At 52.5% G+C, this 19,371-nt stretch overlaps 1 protein-coding gene across 1 annotated transcript in view; it reads right to left on the reverse strand.

Annotated features, from left to right (window-relative positions):
• Positions 1 to 955: 955 nt before the first annotated feature.
• Positions 956 to 19,371, reverse strand: part of LOC140693562 (uncharacterized) — a 141,779-nt gene continuing 123,363 nt past the window's right edge. The window contains exons 14-27 of the mRNA XM_072957349.1: positions 15,624 to 15,801; positions 15,227 to 15,425; positions 13,535 to 13,651; positions 12,940 to 13,114; positions 12,740 to 12,821; positions 9,419 to 9,505; positions 8,933 to 9,092; positions 7,751 to 7,838; positions 5,892 to 6,020; positions 5,416 to 5,548; positions 4,975 to 5,028; positions 4,504 to 4,698; positions 2,626 to 2,735; positions 956 to 1,230 (exon numbers count right to left, since the gene is read on the reverse strand). Coding sequence (XP_072813450.1) covers positions 15,279 to 15,425; positions 15,624 to 15,801 — 325 coding nt within the window. The 3' untranslated portion in view covers positions 956 to 1,230; positions 2,626 to 2,735; positions 4,504 to 4,698; ... (8 more) ...; positions 13,535 to 13,651; positions 15,227 to 15,278. The remainder of the gene's footprint in view (positions 1,231 to 2,625; positions 2,736 to 4,503; positions 4,699 to 4,974; positions 5,029 to 5,415; positions 5,549 to 5,891; positions 6,021 to 7,750; positions 7,839 to 8,932; positions 9,093 to 9,418; positions 9,506 to 12,739; positions 12,822 to 12,939; positions 13,115 to 13,534; positions 13,652 to 15,226; positions 15,426 to 15,623; positions 15,802 to 19,371) is intronic.

Raw genomic sequence — 19,371 nt, forward strand, 5'->3', positions numbered from 1 at the left:
TGGCAGCGAACTGTCAGCAGACAGAGATACAGGGACACAGAGGCACCTCCCCTCACTCAGCTGTTAAACTTCCGTGCATCCCTGGGGACAGGATTGTCATAAAATGCACCATGGATTGATTCTCCTCCTAGGAAAGGAACCGTAGTGCTGTCATTAGGTTTGAGCAGGGGTGGGTGGAGGATCTCAGAAGAGTTGTTTCAGCACACCAATAGAATTCTTGGCCACCGTGACCACGAAAGACAAGTCCCCTGCCATCCCGGTAGGCACTTGGGCTCCTGACAAAAGCTGGGCTCAGTAAAGGGTTGAGTAGAAGGCACAGACCTGAGGGATGCCCCAGCAATAGGCAGGAGGTAGGGCCTGGTTTATACTGCTCTGGGTGTATCCCAGACTCATCCGAATACGAAATCAGAAATTTGCAAAACAGCAGAGCTGGGGTGGATCATCTACTCCAGACTCCTCACCTTACAGTTAAAAGGGTGGCAACCCTGACAGGCAAAGCAACGTGCTAAAGGCAGAGCGTGGAAGTGGCAGTGCCAGATGAAACGCAGCGTGCAACCCCCGTTCAAGGCCGCTGACTCTGACGACGGGGCCAAGGTTTCCAATGAGGAGAATAAGACAGTGTAAATACTTTGTTCCCCCTAAAACCCCAAATGTTTTTTAATGGCACAAAAACTCACCTTAACTAGATCTCTTCTGAGGGGGCTCTCTTCTGCTTCTTCGTCTTTCTGTCTCCATTTCCCTCTCTCAGACACAAACACATTCAGTTTTGTGAAAGGGGACTTCCTTCCATACAAAGACAGACTTCACATCTTCAGAAAGATACCTGAGAAAGCACGTTTCTCAATTCAAGTCTTTGTGTGAGTTCTGGGCAACTGGCTTATTTTCTAGAACAATCGGTAGTTACAAAATCAGGAAATCATCTTCCACAAAGGCAGAGTTCTGGTCCGTGTTGATAAAGTTGGGGATGTCACATTTCATGAGTCTGTTCGGCTCCTCCTCTGGCCACCTGCTGCATCTGATGGCTTCCTGGAGCCGAATAACACTGTAAAGGGCTATGGTAGCGATACCAGCTTTGGCCTTGTCCAAGTGGTCCACTTCATTGATGTAGCAGTGAAAGAGGGACCTAGATTCGTCATTGCACTGCCAGAGAACACCTTGGGCAGCAGCGGTCTTCCAAAGTCTGACACAAAGCTGTTGAGTCTAAATCTCTTCTCGGGAGACTCTGCATTGCTACAAAGAAAACCAAAATAAAATATCGTTCACAGTGTAGCTCGGTGACCTGAAGAATCATAGTTTTTGCCATCTACTGAGAGTAAATCCCTGCACAGAGCATGCTGACATGCACTGGGATTGAAAGACATCACTTCTGAACACATAAAATTAAACTCAAGGCAAAAGTCTAAAGTGAGGGCCCATGGACCATCCTAAAAAGACATCGTTCCCTGAGAATCCTCAATATTGGTGCCTCGCACACCAGTGTTTCTCCGTGGGACACTCAGATCTCTTCATCAGGATTCGTTAAAGTGCTTCTTAAAATGCAGAATCCTGGGGTGCACACCCTCAGAGTCTCCAGAGGTAGCGACTGGTAGTCTGTATTTTCATAGCCACCAGGATAACTAAACATGCTCAGGTTTAGCACCGCAGTCTACATCGGGTCACCTGAGCATCGACAATTCTGTCTCACGGGATGGGGGGTGCCATGTGTGTCAGGGTGCTGTCCTACCCATGTGTCTCCCCTGATTCTCAGAACTGACAGTGCTGCCCCATTGGGCACGAAATACCACCGTTTCACAATGCATACGCAGGGCGCCCGACTGAAAAACAATCAGTGATAGGAGAGGGGACAAAACTCAGCTTCCTGTTACCTTGTTTCACTTACTGTGGGACGAGTGATCAATTCAAGGGTAATAAACCAGTGAATGAGTGAATAACATGACTCGCGTTAGTCCCACGAGTGCCTGGAAGAGCAAGCCTGTGCACATTGAGAACCATAACAGCCCATCTACTTAAATGTCATCCTCCACAGATCTATGTAAAGGTTACTTCCACCCAGGCAGTGACTCCAGAAGGGCAAGAATCATGTATGAACACACTCTCAAATCCAGAACAGAACCTGACAACAATTAGGCTCTGGAGTCTGTGTTTAGCGAGTGTGGAATCTCAGTGATTCCAGCTCTTACACCTTGCCTTCCCATCCCACCACACACGATATGGCCCTTATGTCCAGTTCTCCCGGGGCTGGGGCCACGGAACCCATTTATAGGACTGGAAGAATCTGATCATTTAAACCATCCCCCAGATTATCATCAAGAGTCACCTGCATTTCAGGGATCAGTAATCCCAGAAGCTTTGCAGTTCAGGCAGCTGAGGGATTTTTATATCAGCTCTGTCTTCTACTGTGACTGCCTGGGTGACATCAGACAAGGAACTCTGAAAAGCCTGAACTTTTCCTTTCAGGAATAATCTAATTAACAAATCTCGTTGACCACTCAACAAATGTGATGTGAAGATCAATAATTTACACAGGAGTACAACATTCACTAGGTCGTGGATTTAGAATCAGAGGAAAATCATTTTAGAAAGATTGACAGAATGTAGCTTTAATGCGAATTTAAGTATTCTTACCTTTCAGTAAATCATCTTCCCCTACTTATCACTTCACCCAAGTTTAAAAGATGTCTGAGAACAGGGATGAGTGTGTCAGCAATCTGAGACCCAATAACCTAAAATGTCACCTAGGAAAAAGAGGGGAGTAACACATTTTTAAAAAGCATGGTGAGGATGGCGGGGCCATCCCCAACCCCAGACTAAGAAGCTCTGAGTAATAGCTTTCCTGCCTGCCTGGGGCATCAGCTGATGTGAAAATCCACCCAGAAACCTCACTGTCCAGCAGCTCTTCCATAACACAGGCTACACTTTCTCAGAATTAAGAATTGCGTCCAGTAACCACTTCGCTGAAGAATAAAGACAAAGGAGAACAAGAGAGTTCTGCCCCTCCCAAGGGAGAGCCCAGAACTCGGGCTGCATGCACTGCGCCCACCTCCCTGGAGAAGAATAAACTGGAGAAGGGCGTTCTGCGAAACTGCTGCAGCAAAGGTTGAGATGGGAACAAATTGACCAGCTGGCCAGGGACAGCCCCCTCCGTCGCTACCTTGGCGGCTGCCTCAGCCCTCTCAGCCCATCCTGCCCACCTCCGGTGGCTAAGCTGTCAGAGAAATTGCTTTGCGACCTGGAGCAACAGAGGCTGCCCTCAGGCCAATCTGCGGAAAAGATGGGAGCTAAACCCCCAGCTCCCGAGCGGCAGGCTCCATACCCCCGCCAACACCCCGACGCCCCCGCACCCTACCGCAACCCCGGGGAAATATGACCCGAAGAAGTGTGACCTGGGAACGAGGGGCAGCAGAGGCCGCCCCCACGTCAGGCCTGCAGAGAGATGGGAGCTTATCCTCCAGCTCTCCAGGGGCAGCCCCTGTCCTCTCCACCTCCTGATCTCACCGCGCCCACCTTCCAGGAGCAATCAGACCAGGTGTGGGGTGTCAGGCGAATCTTGCGCCAGAGAGGACGTCCCCAGGCCAGGTCAGGGGAGAGGAGAAGAAGTGGCCCCATTAGGCAGGGCAGCCGGCCGTCGCAACTGCCTCTGCCCCTCGACCACATCGGGCCCGTCTCCCAGGAGCAAGCTGACCTGGAGACGGGCATCCGGCTTCTTGGGCAGCAGAGGACGCCCCCAGGATTGGTCACGGGGAAGAGGAGAGCAAATTGACAGGCTCCGCGCTGCAGGTCTTCTACCCCCGCCATCGCCACCCCCGCACCTTAAAGGCACCGCCCAGGGCGCCCCTCCCCCAGCAGGCTGAGTGGGACAGGTGCGTCTGGTGACCTGGGGCAGGAGAGGCCACTCCCACACCAGGCCATCGGGGAGACGGGAGCCAATCCACCAGCTCCCCAAGGCAGCCCCTACCCCCGCAGCAGCCACCACTCTTGCCCATGACCTCACAGTGGCCTTCTCTAGGGAGCAGGCTGACCTGGAGATGGACGTCCGACGAACTTGGGACAACAGGGACCGCCCCCAGGGCAAACCATGGGGGGAAGTGGGAGCAAATGGACAAGTTCCATGGGAAAACCTGCCGCTGCTGCCACCACCCCCAAAGTACCAAGTCCAACTCCCGGGGTCAGGCCGACTAGGACACACGCGTCTCATAACACAGGGCAACAGCGACCGCCCCCAGGACAAGACGCGGGGAAGATGGGAGCAAATGGTCCGCTCCCCCGCTGCAGGCCCCCGACCACCGCCACCCCTGCACCCTGACTACCCTGCCTCCCGCCCCCAGCAGGCAAAGTGGGACAGGGGTGTCCCGGGACCTGGAGCAGCAGAGGCCGCCTTCAGGCCACGCGGTGCAGACATGGAGCTAATCCACAATCTCCTCCGGGGCAGCCTCCCTATGCCTGCAGCCACCACCTTACCAGCCCCCTGACCGCACTGCACCCATCTCCCAGGAGCAAGCTCACCTGGAGTCGGACCTCAGGCAAATCTCCGGCGGCAGACGTCGCCCCCAAGCCAGGCCGTGGGGGAGAGAAGAAATGGAGCAACTCCCTGGAACACATCCCCTGCCCCTGCCGCCTCCGCCGCCGCCTCCCAGGAGCAAGTTCATCTGGAGACCCGCGTCCCGCCTCTAGGGCAGCAGAAGCCGCCCCTGGCTCCGCCTCCGGGGAGAGCGGAGCGAATTGATCGGCTCCCCCGCGGCAGCCTCCCTCCCCCCGTGGGTCCCGCACCTTAACGGCCCCGCCCCCACTCCGCACTCAGCAAGCTGAGTGGGACAGGAGTGTCCGGCGACCTGGGGAAGAAGAGGCCGCTCCCAGGCCCAGCAGCCGGGACAAGGCAGCTATTCCACCCGTTCACCAGGGGTAGACCCGCTCCGCCCCTCTGCCGCTGCCACCGCCCTCTGACCTAACCGCCCCACCTACCAGGAGCAAGCTTACCTGGAGTGCAACATCTGGCGAATCTCCAGCGGCCAAGCCCCACCCCAGGCCAGGCTGCAGGGAAGAGAAGATATCGATCGGCTTGCCTGGGCAGCCTCCCAACCGCCACCGCCGCCGCCGCCGCCCAAAAGCATTGCAATAGCCTACCGGGGTCAGGCTGACTGCAAGGATGTGCACTTGCCTTCTTATCCTGGCCAGGTCCCTGAGCACCTCCCTGCATCCCTACACTCCCTGCACCTCTGCACCCCTGCTACTCTCTGCAATTCTGCATCCCTCCTCCCCCACATCCCCTGAAATGCCTGCGCCCTCCACAGCCCCTGCACCCCTGTCACCAGTTACACTTTTGCGCTGCTTACACTCCTGCACCCCTGCATGTCCCACACACCACCTCTTGGGCCTTTGGCAGAGTCTCTGCTGTTAGACCAATGCACAGTGACTCACTCTTTGCCAGTATATGATGCATCAGTGGACGTCAGGGGTTGCCTGCAGGAAGGTACATGTTCCCGGTCACTAGCCTGGGCCACTAGGGTGATCTCTGTGAGGTCACCCAGGACGGGTTCAGAGATGCTGTTCTCTGGGAAGAGAGGAGTTGAAACCGGTCTTGAGGGCAGAGCTGTGCTCACCAGGCCGTCCACGCTTCATGTTTTACACAGGGCTTCGGAGAAGTGAAATGGATCCGGCCAAGTAATACCGGCCTGCTGTGAGCCCACCTCAGTCCTGGGCTCTGAGTCAGACCGACTGGCTCCCTCAATCAGGGCCCAGTTTGGGCACCTGAATGCTCCCTTTGAGGCATCCCAACAGTTCTCAGGATGAAGTCTGGCTGCTTCCACCCCATGGCCCTCCCTCCTACTGTGCTGGCCTCAGGAAGGTTCCTTATATGGGGAAGAAGGCAGCCCACACCCTACCCCACCCCTCACCTTTCTCTAACCCAGGCTGGTGCTCTCTCTGCCCCTCAGAGTCTGGGAAGCCATCCCTCTTCAGTTATGTCCCTTCTGAGATGGACTTGCTTCCACTCAATTCTAGGCGAGGATGCACCATGGAATGAACTGGGTAAGAGAACCAAAATAAATAATTTCTTCTGTGAGGTTGTCTGTTTATCTACTGGGGCTGGGCTGTGTGTAGTTTGCTACAGCTATTGGTGTGAGAGGCTAAAACAGCCTGTGTGTCCTTGTTTTCATCTCCCCGCTGTCTTTGGGTTTTCCCTAGACACTCCTGAGACATTTACTTCTGTTAGTATTATTCCTGTTATTACACACGGGCCCTACTGACATGGAGGTAAGGTGTTGGGGGAGCGGGACAGAGCAGGGCATCTGCAGTCCTGTGATTAGTTCTCATTGAGCCTGTGCCCTGAGCTGTGACCTCCACAAGTGTGTCTCTTTCCCCCCACCCCAATTTGGGTGACACAGAAGGGATTTCCCTTCTCCCAGGTTGGTTAGGCTCTGGTAAAATAATTTCTCATTAAAAAAACAAACAAAAAACAACTTCCCCCAATGAAACAGAATGTTCTGGGTGTATTTCAATACAGTTATTTTCTCCTCTCCAGGCAGGAAGCATGAGGAGTTATCCTCTGGCCTTCATTCTGAGAACAGGACACGGTCCTGGATGTAAAATACATGAAAAAGAGCATGGGGCCCCTCTGACTGGCCCCCTGGAGTTGTCACACTCTGATTTCCCCACACTGAGCCTCCTGCTGGCCTCAAGGACCTGTTAAATCTGCCTGCCCCCGGGGTTCTTACAAAAGCAGGTTCTGCCTTGGGAGCTGTGACTCTCCAAGCCTGCCCGCTGTTCCCTTTGCAACCTCTCTGGGTTGGAAGCAGCTTTCCCCCTCAGTCTTCTGGGATCTAAGAAGAGCAGTGGGTTTGCAGCTCCCTCAGATTTGGTGTTATTTTCAGGACAGGAGGAAGAACTTCTGAGCTCCACACGAGCTGGACCAGAGGCTGGAATCCTCCCTTCCTCTGCCACCGTGCAATCAGTGGCTGTGGTTCTAGCCGAGTTTCTGAAGATGTGGACTTAAACACACATATCCCAGCCCTCACAGGAGCACACAGTCCCATAAATCCCCCTAGTTTCCACTGGTAACTATGGAGCCGATGGGGACACGGGTTTCGGGACCACAGAGGCCTGACTGCACGACTTGCTCCGTGGCCTATTTACGTGGTTGCTCCGGGCCTTGTCTGAAGTGGCTTGTTTACCACACCTGGTACGTGGGAAACACAAAATAAGTACTAGAACCTTCACTTTTTCTCCCTCCAGGGCCTTCAAACGTAGAAAGTAATAAGTGAACTCAGACAGCCTAGTCACCACAATGAGGTCCGTCCAGCCCGGCTCTCCTGAGTGATGGGCACTGACTTGCACCTTAACTCGGAACAGTAGGGGAACTGCCTTCCTCTAACTGGGCCTCTCCCCACACCAGGCACGCCCGCAGCTCGGACGGGGCCAGTTCCCCCACTGAGGTGTGTGCTGGTGGCTTCAGTGTGACCTGGCCCTGCCGGGACATGAACCTGCAGTGAGTGAGGTGGAGGGTCGGGTGGAGGGGGGTCCCTTCTGGGGTGGCAGGGGGCCCGGTAGCACCCCTTCCAGCCTGGTGCCTGGGGCTCCCTAACACCTCCTACAGCTCCTGGGTTGGCTCCGGTCCTGGCCACTCCACACACCCTCCCAGTATCTTTTCATTATGTCCCTTTTCTGCTTTTATCAGCGAGAAGTGGCTTCTGTTGCTTGTTCAGTGAAACAGTACATCGGGAAACCAGACTACTTCTAACATCAGTAAAATACCAACCTCGGTCAGCTCGCCGGGCAGACCGTGCAGCACAAAGGCCTGAACAGGGCTGTGCGAACGGCTTACGTGAAGGGTCCTCAGCATCTGTCTTCAGAGATACAGAAGCTGATGGTTCAGGTAAAACCTCAGGGTGGGATTGAGGAATCCAAAGCTGGTTGGTTTCAAAGGCTAATTGGTCAGACCAGACCCCTGAGCTGTGGTCAGAAGCCTGGCTCACCATCACGCAGACTCAGCGCCCTAAGTGCCGGGTGGGGCCGGTGCTGTTCCCTTTGTAGGCTCTCGTTGGGGATTCAGTGTAGCCCCTTAAATACAGCAGAAATTCCAACCCCATTAGCCCCCACCCTGAGTGTTCCATGACACAAATCCCGGGAGTGTTTAATTTTCATCTTTGTTTAGGAGGATGAAGGTGGTTCAAGAGAAGACATAAATTCACACTTAGTGACACAAGGTCACAACCAGTACTTCCTCCACGGAGAGCTATGTGCTCCCACAGTGGTGGCTGGGGGCTCGGCAGAGACCCTCTGCTGGTCCCAGAAGGACTCGCTCCTCTGGCCACAACTCATGGGTTGGACAGCAGATCCAGAGGGTGACAGAGCATCTTTCCTGGGAATTTGGAACTGACACATAGAAATCAAGTTCACTCATCTGGAGTTTGGCGGAGGGGAGGGGCGGTGGTTGGAAATCAAATGAAACCAGAGCATGAGAGACACTTAGAAGTGAAAGAGCGAGAGACAGAGAGACTGAGCTTGTGAGAGCAAATAGTCAGAAAGAAGGCAAACAATCAGGGGACAGAGGAATTCCAGCTCCTGACTGTCTAGTCTGTCCCAGCCCATCAATGACCCCGTGAGATGTTTAATAACATTCCAGTTTTGCAGATTAGGAAACAGGCTGAAAGAGGTGGGGGCTGGGTTTGGGTGCACAGTTAATTCAATTGCCACTGGACCCCACACTTCCCATTGCCTGAAGGCACCCTAATCCTCACTGGGACCCCTGTGGTCCCCTGACAGCCCAGCACCCTGATCAAAGGGACCCTGCGGGAGTGGGAACCCCTCTTGAGTGTGGAGAGTTCCCTGCCCCGAGATGCCATGCATCAGCAAGCTCCCGCTCACCCCAGGTTAACATCAGCCCAGCTGTACAGTCTCCCAACCCGCTTCCCTCCCTGCCAGGCACCCCCAACCTTACCACCGAGTGTACTGCAGGAATTCAGGCACAGGGATGCCCAAATCAACACGAGCCCACCGGCTATAGAAACAGCAGACTCCCAGCCCCGCCTGGGTTGCGAGGGGACAGAAGGTGTCCTCAACTTTCATGTGTCTAAAACAATCTTCTTCAGCTGGAGGTTCTAGAGAAAAATAAAAGGTCCAAAACATAGTTCGGTGAGGAATTCCTCCAAGGACCTGACTCCAGTGTCTACAACCATGTGTACCTACCCCCGGAATTGGGGTGAAGGTGGATTATTGATCAGCTGGTGGCCCAGCTCCTTGGCTTGGCTGCCCAGAGGGGGCTGGGGGAATGGGTAAGGCCAGGGCACTCAGGAAAAGCACAGAGGACCTGACCTCTCCCTTCTGCACTCGTAAACCCTTCCCCAAATCTCAAGGCATTGGACAGAGATCCGCCACAATAATGAGATGCTCCCATCTCTTCACTCACTCCTGTCGGTTCACTTACATGCTGAGCATCCACTGGGTCCCAGGACAAGACACATAGAATGGCTGATGGGACAGGCTTGGTCCTTCCCCCTGGAACCTGTTCAATCTGATCAAAGAATGATCACTCATAAAGAGTTTCTCAAAATTATACAGAGACCAAAGACCAACTGCAGAGTGAACCAAATTTAAAAATATATATGAAGATCCCCCAGTCTCCCCGCCTAAGGTTAACAGCATAAAGCAAAAAATTCTTGCCTTTAATCACCAGGGAAGTTGTCACCCCCTCTCAGGTGGAAAGGAGAGTTATTCTTTGAGCACGTCACAGAAGTGCTCCATCGGATTGGACCAGGGCATCTACATTCATTCAGCAAATGTGTATAAGCTCCTACTACATACGGGAATCTCCTAACTAGACCGTTCCCAAGGCTCTCGGGCTTTATCAGTCAACAAAATAGACATGACTCCCCATCACTGGGGGCTCAGAATTTTAGCAGAGGAAACAGGCAGCATGTTGGGGTAGCAAGAGTTTGGATAAATTTTTAAAAAAGAGTGATATGAGCAAACTCGGGTGATGGCGGTGGGGTGGGAGGCAGGCAGGAGAGAATAAGGCAATCCTGGCAGATCTCACGGAGTAATGAACTTGAAGCAGAATAGATCCGGAGGAAGAAGGAAGAGCCGGAGCCAGAGGCCCCCAGAGTGAGGGGGAGAGTGTGGGCAGAGAGGCAGAGCACGCCGGGTCCTGAGGCCTTTGTGACGACTTTGGCTCCTAATGACATGGTGACCCGTTTAGTGAGTTTTGAGGGGAGGGGTGATGTAGTCCAACTTATGCTTTTGTGTTTGTGTTTTTTGGGGGGAAGTAATTTATTTATTTTAATGAATGTGCTGGTGATTGAACCCAGGATCTCAAGCATGCTAAGCATGCGCCCTACCACTGAGCAACACCCACCACCCCCAATGTATGTTTTTACAGGCTCCCTCTGACTCTGTGTGGATGAGAGATTGTAGGAAAGCAAAGATGGAAACAGAAGGCTATTGGTATCCAGGAAAGGCTGAAGGTGGCTCTTAGGAGGGCGGGGAGCAGAGAGCAGGTATTTAATTAAGACAGAATATCCAGAATTTTCTAACAAGCTGGATTTGCTGTCTGTGAGTGTAAAAGAAAGAGAGAGAAAGGACATGGTTCCAACATCTAGGCCTGGACAATGGGAGGGATGTCCTCTCCGGATGGGAAAGGGGATGGGAAAAGGTGGGGCTGAGCAGGTGGAAAGGGGCTGGTATCAGCTCAGTTCTTCAATGTCATGGTTAAGGGGTGTGTTACATATTGCCACAGAAGTGCCTAATAGGTAGAGGAATCTGTTTTCTTTTTCTTTTTAACATTTAAAAAATATAATTAAACATATTAATTGTATTATGTGAATGATTTGGGAATTTTGTTTCATGCCAAGTTATATGTTATATATAGCCAAATGGAGCATATATCAAAAAGGGGAGAAATGAGGGCTTTCACATAAACTGACTGTCCGTAACGTAGGTAAAATTTCAATAAAACCAGTCTTCAGGGCAAAAACCTCATCTCGGTGTTACATAAAAATAAATGAAAAACGACTATGTTGATGTACCATTATTTCATGTTACATAATAGCCCCAAACTAACAGTGTTTAACTATGAGGCTTGTAGAAATACTATTCGCTTTATTCACATAAATACAGAAGTGCAGAAATGTTCTAAGGTAGAATTAGCATCTTAGTGGAAATAATACATATTTGAGCATTTTACATGATATATATGTACTGATTCAAAATTTGGAAAAGTAATTTCATAGTAGAACATATGTATGAATGTGAAAGCAAGGTGGATGAAAGGAAAAGAATGTGATGTGAGTCTCAGGGATAAAGGCTCAGATGGAAAGGGGAAATCAGGGAATTTTGGAGAAATCGAGAAATTGATGGCATGCCAATTTCCAAGGCTGGGTTGCTTCCACCAAAGGAATAGCAGAGAGAGAGAGGAGAGGCCCAGGAACCCACCCTGGGGAACACCCACAGTATATGTTTGGAAAAAACAGGAGACATTGGCAAAGGACCAGCCAGCAGGCCAAAAGCAGAAACAGACAGAGAGATGGGCTGGGGGTTGAGTGAAGCAGGAACACGGGGTAGGAGGGATGGAAGAGCTGGGTCAAATGCTGCCGAGGGGCCAAGCATGATGAGGAGTCAAAATTGACCACTATATTTAGCAACATGGGGTCACTGATGGCCTTGACAGGGCAGTTTCCATAGAGCGAGGGATCAGGCGAAAAGCCAGAATGGGTGTAAAAGGGGATGGCTCAAGAGAAGATGCAGACAGTGAGTTTAAACAACTCCTTAAAGATTTGCTGCAAAGACACAGGGTGGCAATTGGTGGGGGTGAATTAGGGTCAAGGAGTGCTGTTGGTTTAAGAGGATGGACGTTTATATACTGATGGTGCCAACTAGCAGGAGAACAAAATAGATGAGGCAGTGAAAGAGAGGATGGTTTTGGGAGTGACAACCCAGAGAAGATGGGAGGGATGGGGCCTCGGGGACTTTTGGAGAAACTGGCTTTCGATGCCACTTTTAATAAGCGGTGGGGCACCGAGAGTGAGGTCACAGACATCAGAAGGCGAGCGGATGTGCTGGGAGTTGCTTGTGAAATTTCTCTTCTGTTGGCTTGTTTGCTTGTTCAAAGTAGAAAACTAACCTTACCAGCTGAGGAACAAGGAGGAAGAAAGAGTTACTGGAGCCATGAGCAGAAGATAAGAAAGAGCCTTCCAGGGAGAATGGGACAGTAAAAAGGGCAGGGGGAGGCGGGGGAGTGCGCTCCCAGAAAGTTACATTTTCTCTTTGACGTCCCCAAATGTGTGACGTGTTATTACCCTTCCTGCTGTCTACAAAATAAAAATTAATTATGGTTCAGAGGAAATGCTATTTCATTCTAAGAGGCTGCCTGTTTCTCAGGAATGGTCATCTTAAACTGCAAATATTACAAACAATGTTGAAAAGATGAACCTGTGTACCTAAAATCCCCTATTTTCTATTAATCTGTTTACTACTTAGTTCCCCTATCAATAACACATAACAAATACTGCCATGATGGAGGTACACCGATGCTTAAAAGGAAATGAGATCTGTATCCTTTTGCTAAATTCCATGGCTTCCTTAATATGCAGTTCCACTTGGAATTTAGGAATGTCTGGTATAAGAAGTGAGAAACAGTTTGAGAAAATCCCGGCTCAGAATTATACATCACAACCACATCTCACAAGTATATACAGCCGTAAAAAAGTTTAAAAGCAAAACTCCGTAACTACTCTTAAAGACCTTTGCAAACCTGGGCCTGCCAAGATGTTTCCAAACTGGAAAGGAACTCCAATCTCTTGCCTGGTACCGGACCAGAGGCTGGCCAGCCTTTTCTGTAAAAGCGAGAGAGTAAATATTTTCAGTTTTGCAGATCATTTTGTTGTAACCATGCAGGTAGGCAATAAGAAAGCTAAGAGCACTGGGAGATAGGAAACAAACGGGCATGCCCACACTCTCCCTTCCACTCAGGGCAGCTTCTCTGTGGTGGGGAGCTTTGCCACAATCACTTGCTTCTTTTTTCCATTGGTTTCTTTGTTTCCACCTTACTGCTCGAGCTCAGAACTTCAGGTGGGCCTGGTCCTTCAGCATCCATGCAGAGAAGGCTGAGCGGGGTTGGGAACCCCACCTGATGGAGAAGAGAGATTACTGGGAGGGACATTGTGGAGGCCACCATGACACGAGACAATCACACCTTCCGGGGTGAAAGGGAACGAAGACAAGGGAAGGACACAGTAGTGGGACCCCTAGGTCGCCTGCCAGGCTTGTTCTCCCTCCACGGCAACCATGGGGGCCTGGGGGGGTGTTGGGCTTCAGCTACGGTGATTAGGATGAAGGGACTCAATATAAAGGACCCTCCAACTCCTCACTAGGTTCCAAACGCAGCCCCTCTAAGTCCACCCTCTGAGTTTCTGGAACTCTGCTGGAAGAATACATGAGCAGGCCAGAACCAGAGCCCAAGCCAAACATGACAGGGGTCTCGTGGGGCTGTAACCCCATGCTCAGTGGTCGGGGACTCCTTGCAAATCTGCAGAAATCCCTGTTCCACCTCATTCCTGGGAGAAACCCCAGATCTCCTCCTGCTCTGTCTGTTCTTCTCTTGAGGCTATTGTCCTGGAGGGATGCTGAGTCATTGAACCTGGTCCTCCAAACGTACATAAGCAGCCTGTTCAATAAAACAAATTATGCACTTTTTCACATTTGCCAGTTTTTTGATTCCAGAAAGGCTGTGGGACTCATTCTCACAGTCTCCTGTGCCCCCACCACATGGTGGCCCTCTGCTCATGTAAACACGATTTCCCACAACTGCACCCTGCCTCCCAGCTTGTCAGAGGGGAGTGTCCCACAAAGACACAGGTGTTTGTGAGGATCCTGTCCCCCAGCAGAAAACCTGCTCCTGGAGCCACGGACAGGGATCTGGCCTCCTAAGCCGCTCAGCTCTAATTCAAAGCCTAAAGTGGGGGCCCCGAACATTGCTGAATGACTTTCTGAATCACCTGGACTGGAGGGGACTGATTTTCTTTCCAGGAATGGAGGTAGCGCAGCCTCCATTTTCAGGGCTGACCTTGACGATGGATCTAGTTCCCCCGACTGCAACACAGGAAGGAGTGGCCCTTCCATCCCACAGGTTGGAGACCCAACCCAAGGGAGTACTGAAGCAGTGCATTGCTGCCAGGTCCAGCATCCCTGCAGAGTGGCCTCTGCCCTTGAATGACCCCCTTCCCAGGGCCTTTCTTGCCCGGACACCACCACACCCCAGGCTGTGCCAGAGCTCTGGGGCTCTGCGTGTCCAGGGCACACAGGTGGCACCTGAGCCAGGTGTCCCCTGGGCCTCAAGGGAGAGAGGTCTGCTTCTGCATCAGGGGAAGGTGACCCCACAAGGCTGGCAGGACACTCTCAATATGGACCTCCAGGAGCCCTGGGAGCAGTTTCCCTGCAGGTGTTAAGAGCCATCATCAGGAGGGCAGGCCCCTCTTTGTGCAGACCATCCAGCAGTGCTGGGCCCACGTGCTGACCTCAGAAATCTACATGCCCCCACGATTCCCCAGGCAACCTCACAACTTCGTCACTTGGTGACCTGGGTACCACGAGCTCCTTGGCCATCCCATGAGGGTGGTCCTTGCAGGCATGGTCTCCAGGTTCTCCTGTTGAGAAATCCCCCTGGGTTTCTGTGGTCACAGAGCAGACACCAGAAGATTCTAGTCCTGCAGTGACCCCCACAGCAGTCAGCTCCCCTGTGCATGTCCAGGGACAAATGACAGCAATTTATTGCCAGGAACCGTGATTCCATACTAAGTTCAGGATCCTGGTAACTCACTCTGCACCCCAAAAAGCTTCCATGAGAAATGTGTGTATTGGGATGTCTGTGCCCCTAGAAGAGCTGTTCCTGAGGGTTCCTGGGACCCTCCAGCCCCTCTCAAGGTTCTCAGATCCTGGGTCTAAATTTCTATCTGCCTCTTTTGGTGTACGGCCACCTGTGTCTCGTGGTCACGGGTCACTTTATTGCATGACTTGGCATGTTCTTAGTGCTCGTCCTCCACCCCTGCACTAGACTCCCAAGATGTTCCCACTGACCCTTGGCTCCCTGGGTGGCTCAGGGGGCCCTAAGTCTGCACCCTTCACTCTCCTCCTCTACCCCCACCTCTGGGGCCACCCCTAGGTGGACTTGGAGGTGTTTGTAAATGAGTCTTACACAAGGACATATCTGGACAAAGCAGGACCCCACCCCCGGAAAACTCACCTGCTCCCTTCTCAGAAGAGGACCCCACAGCCCCACATTGCCTCCCAGGGGTCTACTCAGGACACAGTCCCCCAGTTCTGGGCAAGGGGTCTCCCTGGAATCCTTGCTTCCAGGAAGAGTCTCTCTGTCCTTCTTCAGAGTTTAGAGGTGTTCCCATGTCCCTGACCACCAAGATGCCCAGCACAGTCCCTTCAGTGACCTGGAGAGACAAGGAACTTATGTGGCCACAGGTCTCACAGGACACACCTGCTGGGACCCCAGGCTAAAGGGCTGTCCTTCTGCCTTCTCAGGTGTGGCTCCCGTGGTATCTTTTTGCAGGGGGCCCAAACGGGGAGTGTGGCCCAAAGCAGTTCATGGGGCTCTCTGGGCAGGGAAGACTTGGGCCAGGTGGCCTTGCCTGGTTTCCCTGCTGGGCCACTCTGAAAACCCCCGCTCCTCTGGCTGTGGCTGGAGGCCCCTCAAACCTCAGGGCGGGGCTCTTTCTCTCAGCCTCCACTGACTCCAAAGCCACGCTGGTGCTGGCGAGGGGAAAGAGCTTTCTTGCCTTCTTTTGGCCAAGTTGCCACAGGTGGATGCTGCGGGGAGCTGGAGAGAGAGGTAGCACTTGCTCAGATGTGAGTGGTTAAGCAATTTGACACCCTGTCAACTAGCCTTAAACATTGGAATGAGGTCTGTCCCGGTAAAGCTGGAAGTTACTTTCAGTAACTTGTCTAAAGATTTCTTTTTTTTTTCCACTTAAAGACTCATAAAACCTCTCCCAGGTCATTCCTGGTATGGACCATTATCCAGGGATCAATCAGGAAATGCAGGAGGAGAGTGGTGGGTGTGGGGAAGAGGGGAGGTTAGATCAGAGCCCACGGAGAGGAGATGCCCCTCCCAGGAGCCTCACACTGGGCAGTGGCTTCTGGCATCCAGCTCTCCTGTTCTCAGGCCCATTCCATCTGCGGGGTTTTCCAAAAACATAATGGTGGAAGGGCCATGGAGGACACCTAGAACTTCCAGAATAGACAGGGGGAGCAGAGTTACCATGCTGGCCCTGGGTTTGGAGACAGACCTGCAGTGGAGACCACAGGCTTCTGAGAAGCCAGTTTCGAAATAAAGGCAGTATGCACTGGAATACCCGGCTCAAGAGAGTGCTTCATCATAGACATGTAATTTACATAGTTCTCACCACTAAATTCTGTGTTCCCAACACGCTACATGAATGACGGCTTCAACACACATTCATTTCTGAGATGTGAAAAAGTGTAGAGCCGCTCTTTCATCCTGCATAATGGGCATGGCTACACTTAAGAACACTTACCAAGATTTCTCAGCAAGAGCCAATTTCGAAATAAAGGCAGTTTGTGCAGGAAAACCCTGTTGGAGTGAGGGCTTCCCCATACACATGTAAGTTATAGAGTTCCCCTCACCATGAAACGCTGTTCCCAACATGCTACATGCATGAAGGCTTCGACACACATTCAGTTCTAAGCTGTTAGCATGTGGAGAGCCGCTCTTTCATTCAGCACAAAAGGCATGGTTACACCCAGGAAGATTTACCCAGATTTCTCAGCTGCTTCCTTCAGCCAGATTCAAAATAAAGGCAGTTTGTGCTGGGAAAGCCTGTTGGAGCGTGTTCAGAGCTGTTTCGGGCTCTGTCTCAGCTGGAGGGTGCAAAGCCCAACCTCCAGAAAGAGGGACCAGGACCCCACCCGCCAGGTGGTGTTGCCTTTGTAGGGGAACAGTGATCTTTGGGTAAGATATATTGCGGCTCTCTCTAAAAACTGCTTTGACTTAAGTTTGCATCCTAGTCACCAGTTCCAGGACAACAGAAAAGGCATACCCTACATCCCTTTGCACTCAACTCTTCCCAAAAGAGCAAATATTTGTCCATGAAAATACCAGCTGCTCTTCTAAGGCCCACTAAATACCCAGCAGTGTGGGCGGTGCACTCTTGATCAGGGACAGGAGGAGAGGGAACAGCAGTCCTCCTGCAGGCTTGGCCTGGTGTGGCAGCTGCGCTGTGGGTGCGTGGTGGGGAGGGAATGCAGGGAATCCTGTTTGAGGGGCCTCTGTGCACGCCTGCATTATAGTCTGAGGCTTCATACAAAGGCTCCAGGCATCCTAACTGGTTAGATACAGCCCCCACCCTTGGGCTGGAACCACCAGGAGATAAGTACCTGTAACAGGGACAGTGCCTGGTGTGGGGAGAGGTCATGGGACACTCCGGGGGCAGGGGCGGTGGTGCTGGGGAAGGCAGGGGATGCAGTGAAGGGTGGAGGGAGCAGGGTCCTTTGCTTGGGGGTGCGAGTTCTTTGGGAGACCACAGGGAATGGCACACATCATCCCCACCCTATACCCCAAATTCCTAGCCCCGCCAACACAGGGGCTTCTCTGCACCCTCTCAACGTGGCTCTCCTGTAAGACTGCACCCAACCAGGCATCTGGCACCCTGCCCTACCTCCCCTCTTGGGACAGATCCCGTCTTCTTGGAAACTGCCTAGCAGCGCGTATTCAAGGCCGGCAGCCGGCCTGGCGGATCTGCACTTCAGGTGCCCTACCTGGCCAGCCGTGCCTGCCTGGGCTCAGTCCTCTATCTTGCCCACAGGTAGCCTGGGTCCACTTCCGGTGCAAGCGGAGGCCGCGGAACCCAGGCTGAGCCCCGCACACAGACAGGTGAGGGTGCCCCCACCCTGCCGCCCCGCCGCCCAGCTGCCCCGCCGCCCCGCCGCCCCGCCCACTGTTGGCAGCATTGCCCCAGCCTCCGGCCGGTGCCACCTGCAGCTGAGGACCTCCGCGCGGCCCCGCCCGCCCCGGCCCCACCCAGCTGCCCCATAAGCCTCCCCCCACCCCCGTCCTGGCCGCGCCCTTGCTCCCATTGGCTCCGAAAGTTCTGCTCTCGCACGTCTAGCCTCGGGAGGACTCAGACGCAAGCGCTAGGGGAGGGCCCCGCGGCGTTGCCATGGATAAAGACGCCGCGCTCCTCGCGGGCTGGCGTGCGCTTCTGGGGCAGGCAGCGGGCTCCGGAAGTGTGCAGCTGCCCGGGGCCATGGCGGTGTTTGCTGCTGGGGATGGCGGCTTGCTTGGCCGGGCCACTAGTTCTGGCCGCGTCAGTCGGCGGCCGACATCCTTTCTGGGGCGGCGTCTCACAGACGGTAAACGTACGGCAGCGCCGTTGGCGGGGCCAGTGGACATGGACCGGGGTGGGATCCGGGTTGGTGTGGCGGCCGGGGAGCGCTGAGGTCATGATGGCAGCCCTTCTTGGTGAAACAATAAAATGAATAGCCATTTTCACAAGACCTCTGAGTAAATCTACAAGGGAACTTCATCCTGGACTGAGGAAGAGGACTGGGGAGGAGGGGGCATTCAGGGGCACAGAGAACCATGGGCCACCTGTCCCACGATGGACTTTAGACTCACCCTCACCCTTCAGGAACTACTAAATACACACAGACAGAGTGCTATGGACAAGATTTTTTTTTAAACAAATCCCTGAATCCCTAGCAGGTCTTGTTTCTACCCATACACAAATGGCTTATGTGCATAATGTTTCACAAAAACCTTAAAATATTATCACCCCCAACTTGACACATCAAGAAACTGAGGTAGAGAAGTTTATCACATTCTACAAGATTAGAGAGAGGCCACGTCAGACACCGTATTTAAATCCAAGCCCCTGCTCCAGTGCTCACACTAGAAAGTGTGACATACTGCCCCTTTCCTGCCCTCTCCCTGCAATCAATCTCTGAAGAGTCTTTTCTGTGTCACCTGGAATCACAATCACATTCATTTTCCACAAAGAGCTATGTCACTCCTTGGAGGACTTTTCAAAATCTAAAGGGTTGGTTTGAGAGGAGAGATTTGCATTTTCTGTTTCTCAAAGGAAACATGGCTTTAAAAGAAACTGAAAAGTAGTTATCTAGTCTAAGCCCTCATTGTGCAGAGAAAAAACCGGAGGCTCAGAAGAGATGAGGAAAGGGCCTTATTAACAAATATTGCCTCAGTGCAGCACCAAGCCAGACCTGGCACTTCTAGGGGAGGATCTGGAAGGCCCAGGAGAATGAGTGTTAGAAAACAGAAAGAGAAGAAGCATACAAGGCCCCGTCTCTTCACCACCATAACATGAATTTCCACCAAATTACCCAGAATGGGTGCAGCCAATA

Source organism: Vicugna pacos, unplaced genomic scaffold (assembly GCF_048564905.1).
Source record: "Vicugna pacos unplaced genomic scaffold, VicPac4 scaffold_19, whole genome shotgun sequence".
Taxonomy (NCBI): domain Eukaryota; kingdom Metazoa; phylum Chordata; class Mammalia; order Artiodactyla; family Camelidae; genus Vicugna; species Vicugna pacos.